The sequence below is a fragment of the Microcaecilia unicolor genome, chromosome 1, assembly GCF_901765095.1.
Source record: "Microcaecilia unicolor chromosome 1, aMicUni1.1, whole genome shotgun sequence".
Lineage (NCBI taxonomy): Eukaryota > Metazoa > Chordata > Amphibia > Gymnophiona > Siphonopidae > Microcaecilia > Microcaecilia unicolor.
In genome coordinates, this window is record NC_044031.1 from 267,881,395 (window position 1) to 267,905,681 (window position 24,287).

Consider the following 24,287-nt stretch of genomic DNA (forward strand, 5'->3'; position numbering starts at 1 on the left):
TAGGAAGGGTATGGAGTCCAGGTGTGCGGATGTTATAATGCCGTTGTATCGCTCCATGGTGCGACCGCACCTGGAGTATTGTGTTCAGTACTGGTCTCCGTATCTCAAAAAAGATATAGTAGAATTGGAAAAGGTACAGCGAAGGGCGACGAAAATGATAGTGGGGATGGGACGACTTTCCTATGAAGAGAGGCTGAGAAGGCTAGGGCTTTTCAGCTTGGAGAAGAGACGGCTGAGGGGAGATATGATAGAAGTGTATAAAATAATGAGTGGAATGGATCGGGTGGATGTGAAGCGACTGTTCACGCTATCCAAAAATACTAGGACTAGAGGGCATGAGTTGAAGCTACAGTGTGGTAAATTTAAAACGAATCGGAGAAAATTTTTCTTCACCCAACGTGTAATTAGACTCTGGAATTCGTTGCCGGAGAACGTGGTACGGGCGGTTAGCTTGACGGAGTTTAAAAAAGGGGTTAGATAGATTCCTAAAGGACAAGTCCATAGACCGCTATTAAATGGACTTGGAAAAATTCCGCATTTTTAGGTATAACTTGTCTGGAATGTTTTTACGTTTGGGGAGCGTGCCAGGTGCCCTTGACCTGGATTGGCCACTGTCGGTGACAGGATGCTGGGCTAGATGGACCTTTGGTCTTTCCCAGTATGGCACTACTTATGTACTTATGTAGGTATATGGAATAGGACAGAGCTCAACCCAGTCCTTGGGGCACACCCAGCCAGTTAGGTTTCCAGGATATCCACAATGAATGTGCATGAGAAATACCGATGGAGGCAGAGCATGCAGATTTCTCTCATGCACATTCATGATGGATATCCTGAAAACCCGACTAGCTATGTATGCCCACAGAACTGGGTTGAGAAGCTCTGGCATAGGACATATGGCAAAGGGGTAGATGGCCACTTTCAGTTTTCTAGTTCTATGTAAATACTGTGGCAAGGCAGTTGGGCCAGATGCGAGCCATCTCAGGGTATATTGGAGAAGATCAGAGAGGTTGTGGCAGCTCAGCAGAGTTCTGTTCAATTACACTTTGGGAGATGCAAGTAGTTTGAGGGCGGAAGATAGATGTCCCTTTTCATGGAAGTGGGTCTAAGGAGGAAGCTTGTAACTACAGGTTGGTTAGGCCAACCTCAGAAGTAGATAAATCTCTACTTTTTATATAAGCGAATTGCAATTTCCCAAGATAGACTGGAGAGATTTGCGACTGGACTCCTTTTGTTATCTGGGTACAGGAACATCTTTCAAGGAGGAAGAACATCTTGGAACAGTAATCTTAAAGTGGGAGGGCTTAGTCACTATATTGTGCTCTCTATTTTGCATACTTGGGTTTGATAGGGTGGATATGAGGGGGTGGGGCTCGTGGTGGGTTTTGTGAGCTTCTTTTACAAAGCCGTGCTAGCGATTTCTGTGCGGCAAAAGAGAAGAAGCCTATTCAATTCCTGTGGGCTTCCTCTCATTTGCCGTGCGTGAATCACTAGTGTGGCTTGGTAACAGAAGCCCTTAGTGCAGTGTGTTTTTTTTATGGCTGTTGCTGGAAATGGTTGATTGTAAAACTGGTCAAAAAAATTAACATAAAACAAAACACTTTTCCAAAGGACTTGCAGTTTCAACTGGAAAACCTGACACTGTTCGATCCTTCTTTTTGAACCTGCAACCTAAAATTTACAGTGGTAGGCCAATTCTATCCAGTATTGTATTCACAGAGGAATTATTGTGGCTTGATCCTCAAATGCTAAGAAAGCAAATAGAATGTTTAGGTATTATTAGCAAAGAAATGGAAAACAAAAACGAGGACATTATAATTTCTCCATGGTGTGACCGCTCCTTGAATACTGTGTTCAATTTTGGTCACCACATCTCAAAAAAGATACAGTGCAATTAGAAAAGGTACAGAGGAGGCGATGGATATGATAGAGGGGATGAGACGACTTCCCTTTGAGGAAAGGCTAAAGCAGCTAGGGCTCTTCATCTTGGAGAAGAGAGGGCTGAGGGGAGATATGATAGAGGTCTATAAAACTATGTGAAGTGGAACGAGTAGACATGAATCGCTTGTTTACTCTTTCCAAAAATACTGGGACTAGTGGGCATGCAATGAAGCTACAAAGTAGTAAATTTAAAACAAATTGGAGAAAATATTTCTTCACACAACCTGTAGTTAAACGTTGGATTCCTTGTCATCAAGCAGATGAAGCCATTACATATGGGTTGTGTCCATCAACCAGCAGGGGGAGATAGAGAGCACTCAACTTTTCACAGTGCCTCATGGCCAGCTAGCTCCACTGCCTCTTCAGTATTCTCTATCTCCCCAAGCAGGGTGGCTGCAGCTTCTTCAAGCTCCATGAAAAATCTGCCTGGGGGTGGCTCCTGGCTTGCCAGTTGTTAGCCAGGGTGTTAGAGGCTATAGCAGCTTCACTTTGAAGGCACATAGGTCAGCCCTTCCCCTGCCTTACCCATGCCCCCGTGGATGTGGACATATTAGCTTGCTTTTCCCTGTCCTTTCCCACTCAGTGGATGCAGGCACATTGGTTCGCCTTTCCCTGCCTTTCCCACTTATCTGAGCCTCCGGAGTGATTTTATTTACCTCTTTTGCCTCTGCTTTCCTCACAGCGTAAAAATAAATAAATAATTAATTAAAGTCGCTCTTTAGCGCAGCGATCTTGGAAAAGAGGTTTTTTTCTTGAGATTCTTCTGCAGGACCGGAGCTGTGATACTCGGTCTAGTGAGGTAAGAGTGTTTTCTGACTCCTCCGGGGTGGGCCCTCGATCGGGACGTTTTTGGCGCAAACCGCCATTTTTGAATTTTACCGCCGTTTTCGGCAATGGCTGCGGAGACTGTAAAGCGCTGTTCTAAATGTGGCAAGCGCAAATCAGCAGCGGGGCTGTGTAATTCGTGCTGTACAGACGGTAGAGCCGGCCCGAGCATGGTGAGCGGCAAACTTTCTCGCACTGAGCTAGCAGCGGACGCCATTTTGGATTTTCCACATGGCGCGGCCTACGTTGCAATGGAGAGCCCTGAATCTGGGGGGGGGGTCCTCTGAGTGAGGCTAATAATAGAGCTGATAGCCCTGGGCAGGATCCGGGCGGTCAGGGAGCGGTTTTCTCCCCTGATTTTGTTTTAATGCTGCATAGGGCATACATGCTTAAAAGAGCTCTTCCACAGGGATCTTCGGACCCTCTGCCGGCCCCCCCCCAGTGGATCCTGGCCTTTTGGAGTTGGCTTTGCCTGTTTCTTATCCTCCTGATAAACGCAGAAGGGCTAATTCCCCTTCTGAGTGTGGTGCACCCCCCTTTTCCCCCCCGTGGTCGGGCTATGAGGATTCTGAGGGGTCTGGCAGAACTTCTTGGGCTGAGGAGCCAGAGTCGGGTGCAGAATTGCCACAGGAGCTTGATGATCCGTTTGCGGTGAGGATTTTCCACCGTGAGGAGCTGCCAGCGCTTATTTCAGATGCCTTACAAGCCCTCTTGATTGAAGATCCTGGGAGTGGCACAGCCTCCTCTGTTAATCCAAGGATGGCTAGTACCAGAAAGCCTGCTCGAGCCTTTCCTTTGCATGACTCCATCCAAGAGCTTATATCGGCTCAATGGGCTGACCCCGAGGGACCTTTGAAGGTTGCCAGGGCTATGGGGCAATTATACCATCTGAGTGAGGAACATTTGGCTCGCTTTGCAGTGCCTAAAGTGGATGCCCTGGTCACGGCTGTGCAAAGAGAACTACCCTCCCTGTTGAAGGAGGTGTTGCCCTGAAGGATATTCAAGACCGCAGGCTTGATTCAGCTCTGAAGCGGTCCTTTGATTTGGCAGGTCTCACTGTTCGGGCGTCTGCATGCAGTTGTTATGCTGCTAGAGCCTGCCTGGCTTGGTTACAGCAGGCAGTGGAACAGCCCGGTGATGGAGCGGAGACCTTATCTGAAGTGGCTCCGCGGATGGAGTCAGCCTTGTCCTTTTTGGCTGACGCCCTTTATGATATGGTCAGAGCTTCGGCTAAACAAATGGCTGTAGCAGTGGCGGCTCGCCGCACTCTTTGGCTACGACATTGGGCAGCGGACATGGCCTCTAAGCAAAGGTTGGTGAAGTTGCCCTTTCAAGGCCTTCTCCTGTTTGGTGAGGAGCTGGAAAACATTGTTAAAGGCCTGGGGGATTCCAAACCTCAGCGCTTGCCCGAAGATAGGCCGAAGCCTTCCTCTAAGGGTCAGTTGGTCCGCTTCTCTTACAGATCTCGCTTCCGTGAAGCTAGAAGGTACCGCCCAGGGCGTGCTGCTGGGTTCACTTCGCGTGCCCGCTTTCAGCAGAGAAACTCCTTTCGCTCAGACAAACGTTCTCCAGCTGCCGGTTCAAGGCCTGGAGTTCAGGGGCGACCCTCTCAATGATGGTGCGCCGGCCCCCTCCTCGTTTCCTGTCATCGGAGGAGTGGGCCAAAATCTCCACAGATCAGTGGGTCTTGGACCTGATAAGAGACGGATACCGAATAGAATTTGATGCCCCGGTGAGAGACGTGTTTGTGGAGTCCCGATGCGGTTCTGCCGCCAAACGGGCAGCGGTAGCGGAGACTTTGCATAGTCTGTGCCAGATAGGGGCTGTGACCCTGGTACCTCCCGCCGAACAAGGTCTAGGCCGATACTCCATTTACTTTGTGGTGCCACGAAAAGGCGGGTCTTTTTGCCCGATCCTGGACTTAAAAGAGCTAAACAAGTCCTTTAGAGTGCTGCATTTTCACATGGAAACCCTGGGCTCCGTCATTGTGGCGGTACAGCCAGGAGAGTTTCTCACGTCTCTGGACCTGAAAGAAGCTTATTTGCACATACCAATTTGGCCCCCGCACCAGAAGTTTCTGCGGTTTGCGGTGTTGGGAAAACATTTCCAGTTTCGGGCCTTGCCTTTTGGCCTTGCCACAGCTCCCCAAACCTTCTCCAAGGTAATGGTGGTAGTAGCTGCCTTTCTCAGGCGAGAGGGTATCCGGGTTCACCCGTACCTAGACAACTGGCTCATCAGAGCAGACTCAGAAAAAGAGAGTCATCTAGCTACAGCCAGAGTGGTTTCAGTCCTTCAATCTCTGGACTGGGTTGTCAATATGGCCAAAAGTTACCTGACCCCCTCGCAATCTCTAGAATATTTGGGGGCCAGGTTCGACACAGCCTCGGGCTATGTGTTTCTTCCCGAGCAAAGGCGGTGCAAGCTTCAGAATCAGGTCCGTCTGCTCCTGAGGATGCCCCGCCCGCGAGCTTGGGACATTGTCCAGCTGTTGGGATCAATGATGGCCACCTTGGGTGCCATGGGCGAGAGCGCACCTGAGACCTCTACAGTATTCTCTACTTCAACGATGGTCTCCAGTATCTCAGGATTATCAGTGCAGACTTTGTTGGCTCCCTGCGGCCCGCCTCAGTATGGAGTGGTGGCTCTCGGACAGCATGTTGCGGCGGGGAATGCTGCTGGCGCGCCCCGATTGGTGCCTAGTGGTGACAGATGCCAGCCTGAAGGGCTGGGGTGCACATTGCCAGGGGAAGCATGCCCAGGGTCTGTGGACGCCCGACGAGTTGGAGTGGTCTATCAACCGCCTGGAGTTGAAAGCGGTGTTTCTGGCTCTTCTGGCCTTTCAAGTGACCCTGGAAGGATTGGCTGTCCGAGTGATGTCGGACAAGACGACAGCAGTGGCCTACATAAATCGACAAGGCGGCACTCAGTGCAGAGCTCTAGCCACGCAGGCCGAACAAATTTGCCACTGGGCCGAGCTGCATCTACAGTCCCTGTCAGCAGCTCACATTGCAGGTCAGAGCAACGTGCAAGCCGACTATCTAAGCAGGCATCAGATCGATCCAGCAGAGTGGGAACTAGCAGACAATGTATTCCTGCAGATATGTGCCAAATAGGGCAAGCCAGTGATGGATCTTATGGCGACCAGTTCCAATGCCAAAGTCTTGTGCTTCTTCAGCAGACGGGGAGGGATCCTCGCTCTGGGTTGGATGCCTTGGCTCAACCCTGGCCCCTGGGCTTGCTGTATGTCTTCCCTCCGTGGCCCTTGATAGGGCGAGTGCTCCTGCGGATTCGGCTGCATCCAGGAGAAGTGGTGCTTATCGCCCCGGATTGGCCCAGGAGGACTTGGTATGCGGACCTCCGACAGATGCTGTTGGAGGCTCCATTTCCATTACTTCTGGTTCCGCACCTGTTGTCACAGGGTCCAGTGGCCATGGAGGATGCCTGCCGCTTTGGTCTTATGGCATGGCGATTGAGAGGGCGCAATTGAGAGATAAAGGCTACTCAAATAAGGTAATTTGACAAGGCGTTTGACAAAGTGCCGCACGAAAGACTCCTGAAGAAATTGCAGAGTCATGGAATCGGAGGTAGGGTATTATTATGGATTAAGAACTGGTTGAAAGATAGGAAGCAGAGAGTAGGATTGCGTGGCCAGTATTCTCAGTGGAGGAGGGTAGTTAGTGGGGTCCCGCAGGGGGTCTGTGCTGGGTCCGTTGCTTTTTAATGTATTTATAAATGACCTAGAGATGGGAATAACTAGTGAGGTAATTAAATTCGCCGATGACACAAAATTATTCAGGGTCGTCAAGTCGCAGGAGGAATGTGAACGATTACAGGAGGACCTTGCGAGACTGGGAGAATGGGCGTGCAAGTGGCAGATGAAGTTCAATGTTGACAAGTGCAAAGTGATGCATGTGGGTAAGAGGAACCCGAATTATAGCTACGTCTTGCAAGGTTCCGCGTTAGGAGTTACGGATCAAGAAAGGGATCTGGGTGTCGTCGTCGATGATACGCTGAAACCTTCTGCTCAGTGTGCTGCTGCGGCTAGGAAAGCGAATAGAATGTTGGGTGTTATTAAGAAGGGTATGGAGTCCAGGTGTGCGGATGTTATAATGCCGTTGTATCGCTCCATGGTGCGACCGCACCTGGAGTATTGTGTTCAGTACTGGTCTCCGTATCTCAAAAAAGATATAGTAGAATTGGAAAAGGTACAGCGAAGGGCGACGGAAATGATAGTGGGGATGGGACGACTTTCCTATGAAGAGAGGCTGAGAAGGCTAGGGCTTTTCAGCTTGGAGAAGAGACGGCTGAGGGGAGATATGATAGAAGTGTATAAAATAATGAGTGGAATGGATCGGGTGGATGTGAAGCGACTGTTCACGCTATCCAAAAATACTAGGACTAGAGGGCATGAGTTGAAGCTACAGTGTGGTAAATTTAAAACGAATCGGAGAAAATTTTTCTTCACCCAACGTGTAATTAGACTCTGGAATTCATTGCCGGAGAACGTGGTACGGGCGGTTAGCTTGACGGAGTTTAAAAAGGGGTTAGATAGATTCCTAAAGGACAAGTCCATAGACCGCTATTAAATGGACTGGAAAAATTCCTCATTTTTAGGTATAACTTGTCTGGAATGTTTTTACGTTTGGGGAGCGTGCCAGGTGCCCTTGACCTGGATTGGCCACTGTCGGTGACAGGATGCTGGGCTAGATGGACCTTTGGTCTTTCCCAGTATGGCACTACTTATGTACTTATGTACTTATGTAATTTCCACTCTCCTGCAGGCCCGTAAGCGCTCCACTTCCGTGGCTTATGCCAGGATTTGGCGCCAGTTTGAAGTCTGTGGTGTGTTTCAAGAGCGCTTTCTCCATTGCAGGCTCCTATCTCGCCGATTCTGGACTTTTTTCAGGATGGGGTACACAAAGGCTTGGCCTATAATTCCCTGCGGGTGCAAGTGGCAGCATTGGCCTCCCTGCGTGGCAAGGTTGAAGGCATGTCCTTAGCTGCTCATCCAGATGTGGCACGGTTTTTTAGAGGGGTGCTTCGGCTCCGTCCTCCTGTGCGGGCACCTTGTCCAGCTTGGAACCTGGGGTTAGTATTGAAGGCCCTTCAGTGGGCTCCCTTTGAACCGCTTTGGCGTGCTTCAGAGAAAGATTTGACACTGAAGGCCGTCTTTTTAGTGGCCATTACCTCGGCGAGACGGGTGTCAGAGCTCCAGGCGCTGTCCTGTAGAGACCCTTTTCTGCAATTCTCAGAGTCAGGGGTTACAGTTCGGACCGTGCCTTCCTTCATGCCTAAGGTGGTTTCAGTGTTTCACCTAAACCAGCCTGTTTTTCTTCCCTCCTTTGTTGAGGAGGAGTTTCCAGATTCATTTGGGCAGTTGCACCTTTTGGATGTGCGCAGGACTCTGTTGCAGTATCTGCGAATTACAAATTCTTTCAGAACCTCTGATCATCTTTTTGTGCTGTTTGCAGGTCCTCGCAGAGGGTCTTCAGCGTCTAAAGCCACTATTGCCCGTTGACTCAAAGAAGCTATCTTTTCAGCATTTCTGCTGTCTGGCCGGGCTCCGCCTGAAGCCTTTAAGGCACATTCCACAAGAGTGATTTCCTCTTCCTGGGCAGAAACTGGAGCACTATCTCTTCATGAGATTTGCAGTGCTGCAACATGGGCTTCTAAGCTCTCTTTCGCCCGACATTACAGGCTGGATGTGGCTGCCAGGAGGGATGCGCGTTTTGGAGCACAAGTGCTAGCGCGTGGTGTGGCTTGTTCCCACCCTATTTAGGGATTGCTTTGTTACATCCCATACGTAATGGCTTCATCTGCTTGATGACAAGGAAGGGAAAATTAGGTTCTTACCATGATAATTTTCTTTCCTTTAGTCATAGCAGATGAAGCCATGAGCCCTCCCTGTATAATTGTCTGTATTGCAGTGATTCTGATTTTAGGTGCTGTTCTTGTTTCCTGAAGTTATATTCCTTCCTTGGGGAGTCGGAAAACAGTCTTCAAGATTCTTGTTACAGTTATAGGAGGATGAGTTCATTCCCTGCAGTTCATGCTTTGGGAGGATGAGTTTATTCCCTCCGTTTATACAAAGTGGAGGACGAGTTTATTCCCTCCAGGAGGATGAGTTCATTCCCTCCTTTTTTGAGTTCATGCCCTTCTTAAGGGGCCATCGTTCGCTGTGAGGAAAGTTCATGTTATTCCCATTGCGGTTTGCCATACTGCTTTGGAAGCTTCAAATACTGAAGAGGCAGTGGAGCTAGCTGGCCATGAGGCACTGTGAAAAGTTGAGTGCTCTCTATCTCCCCCTGCTGGTTGATGGACACAACCCATACGTAATGGCTTCATCTGCTTTGACTAAAGGAAAGAAAATTATCATGGTAAGAACCTAATTTTCCCATTTTCAAGAGACTCATAGGAGCAGATTGCCTTTCTCAGAACTTGCTTATCACAAGACAGCAAATGTGGGAAGAAAGGTAGTTCAGGTGAGAGAGGCCAGTTTGACTGGGCATGCGTCCAAGAGCTGTGCTTGACATACAGCTCTTGAGTGCATGCGCCAGGCACAGTCCTCCTGCCAAACTCCATAATGCTGAATGCTATGAGCACACCTATATTTGCATCTCACTAACAAGCATTAGGGAGTTCTGACACTCTATTCCAGCGCCGGAGTTTTGAGCATTGGTGCTTGGGTAAGGGAGCTGCTGGGGGAGAGGAAATGTACTGGGAACAGGGAAGATGTTGGGGAGAAAGGGGAGAGGTTTAAGGAAGAGAAGATTATAGAGAAGACCTGAGTGGAAGGACAAAGTGATGGGGGGAGGGGCGATGCAGAGGCAGAAGTTCTTAACTCTCAAGGGGTACTGGAAGAGGTCAAACAGGGTGTGGAGAGAAGGGTCTTGAAATCTGAGACAAATTTTATTGAAACTTTCTAGACAGAGTGAAGGTAGTTATTAGGACAGTTATTGGTGTTATAACTGTGTACTTCTGTAACTTTAGCAACATGTTAGCAGTTAAGTGGTTAACAGCGAACATATGTAGTTGTCAGCAGTCGCTAGTAGACTCATGATTTAGGAAAGAGATGCAAGGGTTTCATTGATCATTTAAATGGGTGTGGGAACCAAAAAAAGTTAAGAACCACTGAGCTGGCATAAGGATGCAAAAAAGAGGTCATTAAATATTTCATCTAGCCCCGTCAATGATTTTGAAAATGTTGTGATCCTTTGTTTTATGATCTTAATCTGCTTAGTATATATGTATTCACTGTTCTAGCTTCTGTCCACCAAAGTAAGGGCCCTGTTTACTAAGCCGCGTTATAGATGCTTTAGCGTTTTTAACGTGCGTTAACCGTGTACTCACCTACAATATCCCTATAGGTTTCCTACATGGTTAGTGCATGCGTGAATTGTAGATGTATTAAAAACACTAACATGCCTTAGTAAATAGGGCCCTAAATCTATCTGAAAGTTAGCCTTAAAAGGGGTGAATAATTTTTCTGCTGATTTTTTTTTCTTCTGTTAATTTGTTGTAATAAACATTGCTGAATTTATGTAAATAATTGAAAATGAAGATCGTGTGGTGAACTTTCCTTAATGCTGGGCCTGAAAAGTTAATTGCCAGCCTGTCTGGTTGTAGTGGATACAAGGAGCTCTCAGGAAATTATCAAGTCACTGAGAAAAACACTGACTTGGAGATAAAGATCACACAGTTTTTCTGCCCATTTCTGCTACTACTACTTCTTATCATTTCTATAGCGCTACTAGTGTTAATTATGCTGGTTGATGTTTATATTCTTCTTATCCTTGGATGTGTGTTATCCTGCGTAGGTATCAAGATTTCGACCAATATCAAATGGTGAAAATGAGACAATGATACCTGTGTTGGCATCCAGAAAAGCAAGTGAATTACCTGTCAGTGAAGTTGCAAGCATCCTTCAAGTAAGTGGTAACTGAATCAGCCAAACAGAATTTCATAATCTGTGAACCATTCAGAAAAGGAAGAATATCTGAAGCAAAAGTTTTAGGAGCCAGAAAATGTATTTAAAAATTCTTTTTGGTGGTGTAGTTTTTTTTTTTTTTTGAGTTTTGTCTCTGTAGAGTTTTGCTCATTGTTTTTCCTTATCTAGAAGTCCTTGTATTATTATTTTGTAGCTATTAAAAACGTTATGATGGTGGAAATGCCTGAAATTATTAGAAAAAAAATTAATGAGCAGCAGTGTTCAAAAACAGAACTCAAAGAATCAAGTATATCTATTGCATGGTTCTAAGAAATACCAGAAGTTGCCCTTTGTCTCAATTTGAAACATAATGTATGGTGTAACTATAAGACACACTTGTTTTGATACTGTTCATATCTGTAAAACTTATAATAATTGCCCAAACGTCAACTCTTTTCCACCGTCCCCTTTCAAAGAGTGCGCCCCAAGTGCCCTAACACTAAACTTGCTGGGACTAATGATGACTGCAGAATAGCTAGATACTACTACTACTACTATAAATCATTTCTATAGCGCTACCAGTCGTACGCAGCGCTTCATAATTGAACATGAAGAAAAGACAGTCCCTGCTCAAAAGAGCTTACAATCTAAATCAGGACAGACAGGACCAATAAGGATAAGGGTAGGACAGACAGAAGGACACGTAGGGAAAGGGGACTGTTGAAGAGAGGAAGACAAGATAAAGGTTACAAGCAAGTGACAAGTTAGGAGTCAAAAGCAGCATCAAACAGGTAGGCCTTTAGCCCGGATTTGAAGGCGGCCAGGGATGGAGCTAGACGTAATGGCTCAGGAAGCCCATTCCAGGCATAAGGTGCGGCGACACAAAAGGAACGGAGTCTGGAGTTAGCGATGGAGGAGAAGGGTGCAATTAGGAGAGATTTGCCTAGTGTACAGAGTTCCTGGGAAGGAGTGTAGGGAGAGATGAAGGTGGAGAGGTAGTGAGGGGCTGCAGAGTGAATGCACTTATAAGTCAATAAGAGGAGCTTAAATTTTATACGGAAACTGATAGCCAGTGAAGTGATTTCAGGAGAGGCCTGATAACGACTTTGGCGAAATATTAGTCGTGCAGCAGAATTTTGAATAGATTGAAGAGGAGAGAGGTGGCTGAGTGGAAGACCTGTGAGAAGCAAGTTGCAGTAATCTAAGCGAGATGTGATGAGAGTGTGGATGAGGGTTCTGATAGCTTGTTCAGAAAGGAAAGGGCGTATTTTGGCGATATTATAAAGAAAGAAACAATATTATAAATGGAAGCAAGTTGAAAAGTAGCAGCGAAACAATGAAACAGTAAAACTATTAACTTTACATAAGTTAGTTGTAATTGGGAAATCTAAAGAGTGAAAGTGATAATACTTAATTGAGCAACAGTAAATAAAGGTTGTAGTGAAAACAGTTTAGATCTTATGGTGATGTGATGCCACGATTCAGGCCGGGGGAGAGAATGCAGGCAGGAACAGATGATACAGGCTGGACCAGACGATGCAAGCTTGACCAGATGATGCAGGTCGTAGCAGAGGTTGTAGACGATGCAGACAAGCAGTCCGGAGCAGGGGATGCAGGCAGGAACAGATGATGTCGGCTGGGGCTGAGGACGTAGGCAGGAACAGATGATGCAGGCTGGGGCAAAGGAACGCAGGCAGGAACAGATGATGACGACTGGGGCAAAGGACGCAGGCAGGAGCAGATGGAGCAGGTTGGGCAAAGGACGCAGACAGGCACAGACGACACAGGCTGGGCAGAGGATGCAGGCTCACAGATTGAGCTCATAGCACTTGGGCTAAAGACAGTTGCTGGAATTCTCTGGTGAAGTCCGTCTTGCTGGAACCAAAGTCTGCTGCAGGAGAGCTCTAGTGTTGAAAACTGCTATACGAGAGTCCTGCCCATACTTGGAGTCTTTTTCACATGAGGAGATAGCAAAGTTGTCTGGATAGGGAAGAAACTGTGAAGTACAATATAGGCAGCTAAAGGGTTGTACATTAGATAATCCTGAATGTGGTTGGGGGCTGTCTTAAAATTGGGTCAGTACAGTAAAGGGAACTTTCTGGTCTCCTTTTGGCTTCCATCTCAATTGGACCTGGCCGATACTGGGACTACAGCATGTGAGCATATATTTGTAGGTACTGGGGGGGGGGGGGGGGGGGGGTGAAGCATGGTAAACTTTTTTTCCCCATATTTATTCTTTTTCTTTCTCTGGTTTGGCAGTAGCTGAGAGATACTGTAAGTTTTTATTTTTTTTCTCTGGATGTGCCATAGATCCAGCGAGCAGGTTTCCCCTTCATGTGGGCCATGAACTTGTATTTGTACAGCGTCCTCAGGCCCTGGATGTGATTGTCAAACCTAGCTCAAAACTTTGGATTTTTAAGGTGCCTTGTATTTTAGCTGGTGGCTTTGTTTAAAAGTGTGAAGGAGTTAAGAGATCAGGATGTGGGTCAAGGGATACTAGTGAAAGTTTAACTTGAGTCCAGAAAACCTGCAGATAGCAATTTCAAAATTTCTAAGCAGAATACTCCCAAGATCCAGCAAGCTGAAGTGCAGACTTTAACAAGATAGTCAGTGTGATGAGACACTTTTAGGATCAGAAACAAACCTTGACATAGCAAGATGTTTAATTGTAAATGGAAGGTTTTGCATTTGTTTATGCACTAGTGTACAGTTTAAGGCAGTGGTTACCAAACCTTCGTTCTGGACGCACCCCAACCAGTCAGGTTTTCAGGATATCCACAATGAATACTCATGAGAGAGATTAGCATGCAGTGGAGGAATGCATACAAATATCTGTCACAAATATTCATTGTGGATATCCTGAACACCTGACTGGCTGGCGTGCCTCCAGGCCCAGGTTTGGAAATGACTGGTTTTAAGGTAAGACCTAGGACATGAGGTCGAGTCTACCGTCTGCCATGTACTTTGTGACCCTGAGTAAGTCACTTTGGAGCCTAACAGATGGCCCAATATTCAAAAACACTTAACTAGGTAGCATCAACTGCACTGACATGGGGCATTCAGCATTTTCAGCATCATTATTCAGATAACGGTGCTGAAAGTTACTGCAGACTGCAATGGCGCAATTCCGATAGCATCGGGGCAATTTACTGGTTACCTGGTTAATGGCAGTATTTGGTCTGTTAAGTGGATAACTATCCAGATAAGTTTAGAACAGGGAAAAGGTTATTCTGACTTCCTCCTGTTATCTATCAGATTGTAGACTGAATATCACTGCTATTCTGACTTCATCAGCATTGACTACCCTATCTAGATGTTCAGCACTAGTCACCGTCTAGATACTGATGCTGAATATTCATATTTAATTAGCCGTGGCAGCTGGTATTTAAAAAAAAAAAAAAAAAACCCAAACAAAATGCTGGCTGCCCAGGCTGAGTATTGACCCATAAATGTTTTTTTTCCCTGTTATGTATCTATGGGGATCGTGCTTAATATATAAGATCCTTTATATCACCGGAATTCTGAAACCAACTTGAAAACCGGGTATTTGTCATTTGTTGTCTTTCCTGGTTGCTGAATTGAAAAAATAAGACAAATATTGGAGAACTGTGGGCTCCCAGACAGACTGAGTGGCTTGCGAAGGCTGGGAACAGGTCCAGAGGGCATAGACTCTCTGGAATGCTGACCTGCAAAGGTTGCCAAGTAACAGATTGATAAGCAGCATACTCCAGCTGGTCAATTTCTGTTGCTAAGCAACATGTCAATAATCTGAGCCTGCAGCTATTGCAGAACCAGAAAGACAGGTAACTAGTTTACACACTGTAGCTGGCTATAAACTTTAAATATGCTGAGAATGAAGAAAAGTAGCTCTCTATTTCTATGTTAGTTTCATTACTCATATAACTCATTTGGAGAACGTAACCAAAGACCTCTAGTACAGTAGAAATAGAATTTACTCTTAATTGAACAAAGGATTGTGATTGCTATATTAGTCTACTTGGATGTGTAAAAATAAGGTTATCACATAAGTTTTATGTAATATTCTTTGTATGTTTAGTAGCAGAAGACTTCAGGGCCAGTTCTATAACTAGCTACTGTGTGTTAGGTGTCATGATGGGGAGTACTGAGCACCCATTCTATAATGGCTTCTGTGCACACAGATACCATTATAGAATGGTGGCTTAAGTCCAGTGATGTGGGCACTTATGCCAGCTTAATGGCAGGCTTAAGATCATGTGCGTAATGTTCAGTATTCCATTATGTCCCAAGGATCAGTCCAGACAAATGGGTTGTTACCATCTGCCAGCAGGTGGAGATAGAGAACTCTGAGTTGTGCTTCATAACTCCTGCGCTTGCTTGCAGGTTCAGTTGGGTTTGGAGTTAAGAATATCCTATGCCTCAGGTGTAAACCCTAGTGGTCTAAGTCCCTCCCTGCTCCCCCGTTGCCACTTTCTACCTCTTTATCTCAGTTGAGAGCTCTTATGCTGTGGGAAGGTTGTGGGGCTTTAGTGCCTTGGAGTTCACGAGACTGACAGTTTTCTGAGAGCATATGTATTATTCTTTATGTCTGAGTCTATTAAGTCTTGTGTATGCTGTGGGGATAGGCTCTTGGCTACCGTTTCTTGCACGCTTTGTTTTGCTTCTGTGGATATGCCAGTTTTACCCACTTTGGCTGTTAGTACTTCATCTCCAGGAGTTCAATCCGGCCCCGCTCCGATGGTGGTTTTAGCGGGCTCAGTGCCAACGGCTCCTGCACTCCACAAGGCTTCGGTGGCTATTTTATCAGCAGGTTCCTTGCCTGCAGCCGTGTCCTGGGATGTTGGTTTTGCAGGGGTAGAAGTCTCTGCCCTGCTTCTTTAGCCTGAATTTGTTATTTTATTACTTCAGGCCTTTGAAGTCAGTTCAAGCTGACTCCTTCTTCCCCTTATGTTGCTTTTGAGGAGCAGCTTCCTAAGAAACAAAAACTTTGTTTCAAAGGATTTGGAGAATGTTCCTCCTTGGGACTTGGAGGAGGTTTTATCTGTGTATTCCTTGTCATCAAGCAGATGAAGCCATTACGTATGGGTTATGTCCATCAACCAGCAGGGGAGATAGAGAGCACTCAAACTTTCACAGTGCCCTCTTGGCCAGCTAGCTCCACTGCCTCTCCAGTATTCTCTATCTCTCCTAGCAGGGTGGCTGCAGCTTGTTCGAGCTCCAGAAAAATCTGCCAGGAGGTGGTTCCTGGCTTGCCAGTTGTTAACCGGGGTGTTGGAGGCTATAGCAGCTTCACTTTAAAGGCACATAGGTTAGCCCTTTCCCTGCCTTACCCATACCTCTGTGGATGTGGACATATTGCCTTGCTTTCCCTGTCCTTACCCACCAACAGTGGATGCAGGCATATAGGTTCGCCCTTTCCCTGCCTTTCCCACTCATCTGAGCCTCCGGAGTCTTCAATACCTCTGCTTTCCTCACAGCTTAAAAAAAAAAAAAAAAAAAGTCGCGTTGCGTTTTTAAACGCAGAGACGCTGGAACAGAGGTTTTTGACCTGATTTTCAGCAGGATCGTAGTTGTACACTAGATCCTTTGAGGTAAGAGTGTTTTCCAACTCCTCCAGGGTGGGCCCACGATCGGGGCGATTTTGACGCGAAACCGCCATTTTGGATTTTACCGCCATTTTTTCGGCGATGGCTGCGGACAATGTAAAGCGCTGTTCCACTTGTGGCAAGCGCAAATCAGCAGCAGGGCTCTGTAAATCGTGCTGTACTGGCGTAGGAGCCGGCCCGAGCATGGCGAGCGATGTTTTTTCCCGCTCTGAGCTGACAGCGGGCGCCATTTTGCTTACACCGCATGGCGCGGCCTCCGTGGACACGGAGAGACCTGAGCCGGGTGGGGCACCTCGAGATGAGGTTATTTCAGGAGTGGCTAGCACCGGACAGGATTTGGGTGCCCAGGGTGAGATTTTCTCCCTGGATTTTGTGCTTTTGCTGCATAAAGCATACATGATGAAAAGAGCCCTTCCTCAAGGGTCGCCTGAGGCTCCTCTGATTGCCCCCCCCCCCCCCCCGATGGATTCTGGCCTGGGACTGCCCAGTGAGGTTTTTTTCCCGGATGCTTGGCCTAAAGATAAGCGCAGAAGGGTTAATTCCCCTTCAGATTGTGGTGCACCTTTTTCCCCCCCCGTGGTCGGGGTGTGAGGATTCGGAGAGCTCTGACAGACGTTCTTGGTCTGAGGAACCAGAGTCAGGTGCGGATTTACCACAGGATCTGGATGATCCCTCCGCGGTGAGGATTTTCCACCGTGATGAGCTGCCAGCGCTTATTTCAGATACCCTGCAGGCCCTCTCGATTGAAGATCCTGACAGTGGCATGGCCTCCTCGGGTAATCCCAGGATGGCTAGTACCAAGAAAGCTTCTCGGGCCTTCCCTTTGCATGACTCCATCCTAGAGCTTGTTTCGGCTCAGTGGGCTGACCCCGAGGGACCTTTGAGAGTTTCCATGGCTATGGGGCAGTTATACCCTCTGCGTGAGGGACATATGGCTCGTTTTCAAATGCCTACAGTGGATGCCCTAGTCACTGCGGTGACAAAGAGAACTACCCTCCCTGTTGAAGGAGGTGTTGCCCTGAAGGATGTTCAAGACCGTAGGCTGGAAACAGCATTGAAACGGTCCTTTGAAATTGCAGGTCTCACTGTTCGGGCGTCTGCATGCAGCTGTTATGCTGTTAGAGCCTGCCTAGCTTGGCTGCAACAGGCAGTGGCTCAGCCCGGGGATGGAGCGGAGCCCTTCTTGGATGTGGCTCCGCAGATGGAGGTGGCCTTGTCCTTTCTGGCTGATGCCCTTTATGACCTTGTCAGAGCTTCGGCTAAACAAATGGCAGTAGCAGTGGCGGCTCGCCGTCGTCTGTGGCTACGACACTGGGCAGCGGACATGGCCTCTAAGCAAAGGTTGGTGAAGTTGCCTTTTCAAGGACTTCTCCTATTTGGTGAGGAGTTGGAGAAAATTGTGAAAGGCCTGGGTGATCCAAAACCCCAGCACTTGCCCGAAGATAGGCAGAGGCCTTCCTCTAAGGGCCAGGCGGTCCACTCCTCGTACAGACCTCGCTTCCGTGAAGCTAGAAGGTACCGCCCGGGGCGTTCTGCTGGGTTCACTTCACGTGCCCGTGGTCAGCAGAGGAACTCCTTTCGCTCGGACAAGCGTTCTGCAGCCGGTGGCTCAAGACCAGGAGTTCAGGGGCAACCCTCTCAATGATGGTGCGCCGGCCCTCTCCTCGATGCCTGTCATCGGAGGACGGCTTTCCCTCTTTGTCGAGGAGTGGGCCAAGATTTCCTCAGATCAGTGGGTTCTGGACCTGATCAGAGATGGATACAGAATAGAATTCAACGCCCCAGTAAGAGACGTGTTTGTGGAGTCCCGATGCGGTTCTGCCGTCAAACGGGCGGCGGTGGAGGAGACTTTACAAGGTCTGATTCAGTTAGGGGCAGTGACCCCGGTGCCTCCCGCCGAGCAAGGCTGCGGCCGATACTCCATCTACTTTGTGGTGCCGCGAAAAGGTGGGTCCTTTCGCCCTATTCTGGACTTAAAAGAAGTGAACAAGTCCCTGAGAGTGCGGCATTTCCACATGGAATCCCTGCGCTCCGTCATTGCGGCGGTACAGCCAGGAGAGTTTCTCACGTCTCTAGACCTGAAAGAAGCTTACTTGCACATACCGATTTGGCCCCCGCACCAGAAGTTTCTGAGGTTTGCGGTGTTGGGAAAACATTTCCAGTTCAGGGCCTTGCCTTTTGGCCTCGCCACAGCTCCCCGAACCTTTTCGAAGGTAATGGTGGTAGTAGCTGCTTTTCTCAGGCGAGAAGGTATCAGGGTTCTCCCGTACCTAGACGACTGGCTCATCAGAGCAGACTCTGCAACAGAGAGCTTACAAGCTACAGCCAGAGTGGTCTCAGTACTGCAATCTCTAGGCTGGGTCGTCAATATGGCCAAAAGTCACCTGTCCCCTTCACAATCTCGAGAGTTTTTGGGGGCCAGGTTCGACACAGTCTCGGGCTATGTGTTCCTACCCGAGCTAAGGCGGTGCAAGCTTCAGAATCAGGTCCGTCTGCTCCTGAGGATGCCCCGCCCGCGAGCTTGGGACATTGTCCAGCTGCTGGGATCGATGACAGCCACGATGGAAGTGGTACCCTGGGCGAGAGCGCACCTGAGACCTCTACAGTATTTCCTCCTCCGGAGATGGTCTCCTATTTTTCAGGATTACCAATGCAGACTTACTTGGCCTAGAGTTCAAAGTGGTGTTTCAGGCGCTTCTGGCTTTTCAAGTGACCCTGGAAGGATTGGCTGTCAGAGTGATGTCGGACAACACGACCACGGTGGCCTATATAAATCGACAAGGCGGAACAAGGTGCAGAGCACTAGCCGCGCAGGCCGAACTGATTTGCCACTGGGCCGAGCTGCATCTTCAGTGTCTGTCGGCAGCTCATATTGCAGGTCAGAGCAATGTGCAGGCCGATTATCTGAGCAGGCATCAGATCGATCCAGCAGAATGGAATCTGGCAGACGAAGTATTCCTGCAGATCTGTGCCAAATGGGGCAAGCCCGTGATGGATCTAATGGCGACAAGTGCCAATACCAAAGTCCCGTGCTTCTTCAGCAGACGGAGAGATCCTCGCTCGGCGGGGTTGGATGCCTTGGCTCAATCCTGGCCTCCGGGTCTACTTTATGTGTTTCCCCCATGGCCCTTGATAGGGCGCCTGCTCTTGCGGATTCGGCTGCACCCAGGAGAAGTGGTCCTCATTGCCCCGGATTGGCCAAGGAGACCTTGGTATGCAGACCTCCGACAGATGCTCCTGGAGGCTCCTCTGCCATTACCTCTGGTACCGAACCTGTTGATTCAGGGACCGGTAGCCATGGAGGACGCCGTCCGCTTTGGTCTTGCGGCATGGCTATTGAGAGGGCGCAATTGAGGGATAAAGGTTATTCCAATAAAGTTATTTCCACTCTCCTGCAAGCCCGCAAGCGGTCCACTTCCGTGGCTTATGCCAGGATTTGGTGCCTGTTTGAGTCTTGGTGTGCTTCCAGAGCCATTGCTCCAATGCGGGCTCCTGTCTCGCCGATTCTGGACTTTTTGCAGGAAGGTGTACAAAAAGGCTTGGCCTATAATTCCCTGCGGGTGCAGGTGGCAGCGTTGGCCTCCCTTCGTGGTAAGGTGGAAGGCGTGTCTTTGGCTGCTCACCCAGATGTGGCACGGTTTCTTAGAGGGGTGCTTCGGCTCCGACCTCCAGTGCGAGCACCCTGTCCAGCTTGGAACCTGGGGCTAGTTTTGAAAACCCTGCAGGCATCTCCTTTTGAGCCGCTTCGGCGAGCATCGGAGAAAGATTTGACACTGAAGGCCGTTTTTCTGGTGGCTATTACCTCGGCGAGACGGGTGTCAGAGCTCCAGGCGCTGTCCTGTAGAGACCCATTTCTGCAATTTTCAGAGTCCGGAGTCACGGTTCGGACCTTGCCTTCCTTTATGCCTAAGGTGGTTTCAGCCTTTCACCTAAACCAGCCTATTTTCTTGCCCTCTTTTTCAGAGGAAGAGTTTCCAGAATCTTTTGGGCAGCTGCACCTTTTGGATGTGCGCAGGACTCTGCTGCAGTATCTGCGAGTTACTAACTCAGGACTTCTGATCATCTGTTTGTTTTGCTATCCGGTTCTCGCAGAGGGTCTCCAGCGTCTAAAGCCACTATTGCCCGCTAGCTCAAAGAAACTATCTTTTCAGCTTATCTGCTGGCCGGCAGGGTTCCGCCTGTAGCCTTTAAGGCACATTCTACTAGAGCGATTTCTTCCTCTTGGGCTGAAACTGGAGCACTCTCTCTTCAAGAGATATGCAGTGCAGCAACATGGGCTTCTAAGCTCTCCTTTGCCCGACATTACAGGCTGGATGTGGCTGCCAGGAGGGATGCGTGTTTTGGTGCACAAGTGCTAGCGCGTGGTGTGGCTTGTTCCCACCCTATCTAGGAATTGCTTTGTTACATCCCATACGTAATGGCTTCATCTGCTTGATGACAAGGAAGGGAAAATTAGGTTCTTACCTTGGTAATTTTCTTTCCTTTAGTCATAGCAGATGAAGCCATGAGCCCCTCCCTGTATGATTGTCTGTGTGCTGTGAATCTGTTTTTCAGGTTCTATTCTAATTTCCTGAAGTTCCTTCCTTGGGTGAAAGTTGGAAAACAATCTTCAGGATTCATGTTCAGTTTAAATTTAGGAGGATGTGTTCATTCCCTCCAGCATGTTTTTTTTGGAGGATGTGTTGATTCTCTCCAGGAGGTGCGTGTGTTCCCCTCCAGTTCTATAAATAGGAGGATGAGTTCATTCCCTCCAGTGTGTTGGGAGGATGTGTGATTCCCTCCAGGAGGCGCGTTTGTTCCCCTCCACTTATACAATAAGGAGGATGAGTTTATTCCCTCCAGGAGGATGTGCATTCCCTCCTTTATGAGTTCATGCCCTTGTGTTGGGCCATCGTTCGCTGTGAGGAAAGCTCTTGTGATTCCCATTGTGGTTTGCCATACTGCTTTGGAAGCTTCAAATACTGAAGAGGCAGTGGAGCTAGCTGGCCAAGAGGGCACTGTGAAAGTTTGAGTGCTCTCTATCTCCCCTGCTGGTTGATGGACATAACCCATACGTAATGGCTTCATCTGCTATGACTAAAGGAAAGAAAATTACCAAGGTAAGAACCTAATTTTCCCTTCTGACTGTCCTAGTTCTACTGATGGCCTTGACTTGGGCATTTCAGAGACAGATGGGGGTGATGATCCTACTGTATCTAGGCTATTTTTGAGATCGGAGTTTCCTCTGTTGATCACAAAATCTGTGGAGGCTTTAAACATTTCTTAAGCTTCTCAGTCCTCGGATCCTGCTCCATCTATGTTGGGTACTAAGAGACCTCCTGTATCTTTTTATATTAATGAGGCTGTGCAGGAGCTTATTGCAGCTTAGTGGGAGACCCCTGATTCTAACCTCTGGGTGGCTTGCGCTATGTCCAAATTATATCCCCTTCTGCCGTCTGATTTAGAGCACTTTGTTCTGCCTAAGGTTGATGTCTCTCTATGTCAGGTGTTCATGCTGCGTGCGTCTGGTAGCGCTATACAAATGTTAATAATAATAATAATGTCCTTATTACGGCGGTTACTAAATGTACCACTATCCCTGTTGATGGCGGCACTGCATTAAAGGATATGCATAACTGCAAGCTAGCTGTGTTAAATTCTCAGGCAGCAATTTCTTCTTCTGTAGTCAGAGCTTCTTTACGTGGATTCAACAATTGTCCATGTTGGGCTTGCTTCCAGATTTTCTCCCTGCCCTAGAAGTGGGGTTGTCATATTTGTCAGATGCTCTTTATGATATTCTCCACTTGTCAGCTAAGGGTTTGACCTTGGCTGTTTTGGCATGACGCTGGCTATGGTTCAGGCATTGGGCCGCTTATGTGGCAATAAGTCTCATCTGGCAAAGTTGCCCTTTTAAGGGAAACTATTCTTTGATGCAGATTTGGAGAAGATTGTTTAAGACCTGGGTGATTCCAAGGTCCAGCCTCATCTCTGGGTGGCTGTCTCTCGATTTCGAGAAGTGTGAAGGTATAGACCAGGGAAGGCTAGTGCTTCTGCTCAAAAACCTTGCTTTTCTCAGACTGGCTTCCTTTTGAGGAGCCAGGAAGCCCTTTTCTGCTTCCTCAAGATCTTCTCCCTCTTTGCAGCCCTCGCAGTGACTGGGTTGAGGTTCACTCCTTGTATGTAGACCTAGGTGGACATCTTTCCTGCTTTCACAAGGAGTGGGCTACCGTTACTGCAGACAAGTGGGTCCTCAGCAGTGGTGTGCTGGAGCAGGCTCTCACAGGCTCTCGAGAGCCGTTTGTTAAGTTTTTAAGAATTTGAGAGCCGGTTCTCCTTGGCTACTTTAACAAATGGATCCCAAAATGTGGGCTTGGGCCCCTCCTGAATTCTCTTTTACTTTGCTGGCAAGAGAGAGCCCCTGTTAACAATTTACCAGCACACCCCTGGTCCTCAGTATCATTCTTCATGGCTACAAGCTAGAATTTTCACTGTCACTTGCAGATTTTTTTCATGCTGTCTCTTTGTGGAAGTTCTGCAAAGAGTCTGGCAGTGCTAACTACCTTTAGCCTCTTTAAGGCGACTGGGGGACCATTCAGCCTGTTCCTCTGGCAGAAAGGGGCATGGGTTGATATTCCATCTATTTTGTCGTCCCAAAGAAAGAAGACTCTTTTTTTTTTTTCGCCCGGTTCTGGATCTCGAAGGGGTAGGGGGATCTCGGATGCTGCACTTCCACATGGAAACTCTTTGTTCTGTCATAGCCTTTGTCTATCAATACTTAAAAATAGGAATCCAAAATTATTCCACAACGTCCTCAAATAATAGCATTGACAACAATAGAAAGTTTATGCCTTAATTAGTTATATAATGTTAATTTATAATATTTTAATATATCATACTAGTATTCAATCAATGTTTCCATATCATCATGCTGATCAATCCATAGACTGGTGGGTTGTGTCCATCTACCAGCAGGTGGAGATAGAGAGCAATCCTTTTGCCTCCCTATATGTGGTCATGTGCTGCCGGAAACTCCCCAGTATGTTCTCTATCTCAGCAGGTGGTGGTCACACACAGCAGCAGCTCTGGCTAGGTCTCCAAGCCTAATCTTTAGGCTTTGTTGAGTACCTGGGGTTGAGGGCTCTTCTTGAGCAAGTGCAAACCTGGTGGCGCCAGGTCCCTCCTTTTCTCCCCCCTCCCGCTGGCTCCGTTAAAAAAAAAAAAAATTTTGGACGTCCTTAAGGGCGTTTATTTCGACGTTTATTTAAACGTTTATTGCAGCTACTCACTGGGACACCAGGTCGTTACAGCTCGGAGCGAGAAGCAGGTAATTTTTACCTTTTTATAGCGGGCAGGGGGTTCCCCGATTGATCTCCACGTGGCCTATGGCGTCGGAGGGCGAGGGCGCGAAGAATCGCTCCCCGGACCGCGTGTGCGCTTCTAGCGGGGATGCCGGGGTTTTAAAGTCTGGTTCGCCCTTGTTGGGTGTCAGTTTGGAGGCCGGTCAGTGTCCCGGGTCTTCCTCCGGCGCGGCGGTTTTTCCCGCCATAAACGCCCATCCCCCGCTGCTCGCCTCCGCCATCTTGGCCGGCCACTCTGCTCGGACGGCTTCTTCTTGGGCCGCCCTTGAGCTGGGAGACGTTCATGCCATGGCCGCCCTTGATTTGGGCGACGGCAAAAAAGCGGCTAAAGTTAAGCGCCGTTCTTCCCGCGTGGCTCCTTCGCGGAGTGTCGCGCCGGACGCCATCTTGGATGCGCAGCATGTTACTCCCCCGCTCTTGCGAGCGCCGGTTGAGGGTGCGTCTAGGGCTGTGGCCCAGGCTGCTGAAATACACAGTCTGGGGGGTTTCTCCCCCCGAGTTTATTTTGCTGCATCAGGCCTTCCTTATGCAAAACGCTGCCCCTTCTCCCTTGTCCGATAACGGGGTTGAGGCCCCCGGAAGTAAACGCCCTCGGGTGGATTCCCAGGCCTTAGAGGACGCTGTTTCCTCTGATGTAGATGAGGGCAGCGTATCTGAGTTCTCCCAACGGTC

At 48.3% G+C, this 24,287-nt stretch overlaps 1 protein-coding gene across 7 annotated transcripts in view; it reads left to right on the forward strand.

The window, feature by feature from the left end:
- ATP2C1 (ATPase secretory pathway Ca2+ transporting 1) overlaps window positions 1-24,287 on the forward strand; it is a 291,909-nt gene that overhangs the window by 29,906 nt on the left and 237,716 nt on the right. For all 7 annotated transcript variants that reach the window (XM_030206388.1, XM_030206411.1, XM_030206380.1 and 4 more), the window contains one exon: window positions 10,584-10,694. In XM_030206388.1, coding sequence (XP_030062248.1) covers window positions 10,584-10,694 — 111 coding nt within the window. The remainder of the gene's footprint in view (window positions 1-10,583; window positions 10,695-24,287) is intronic.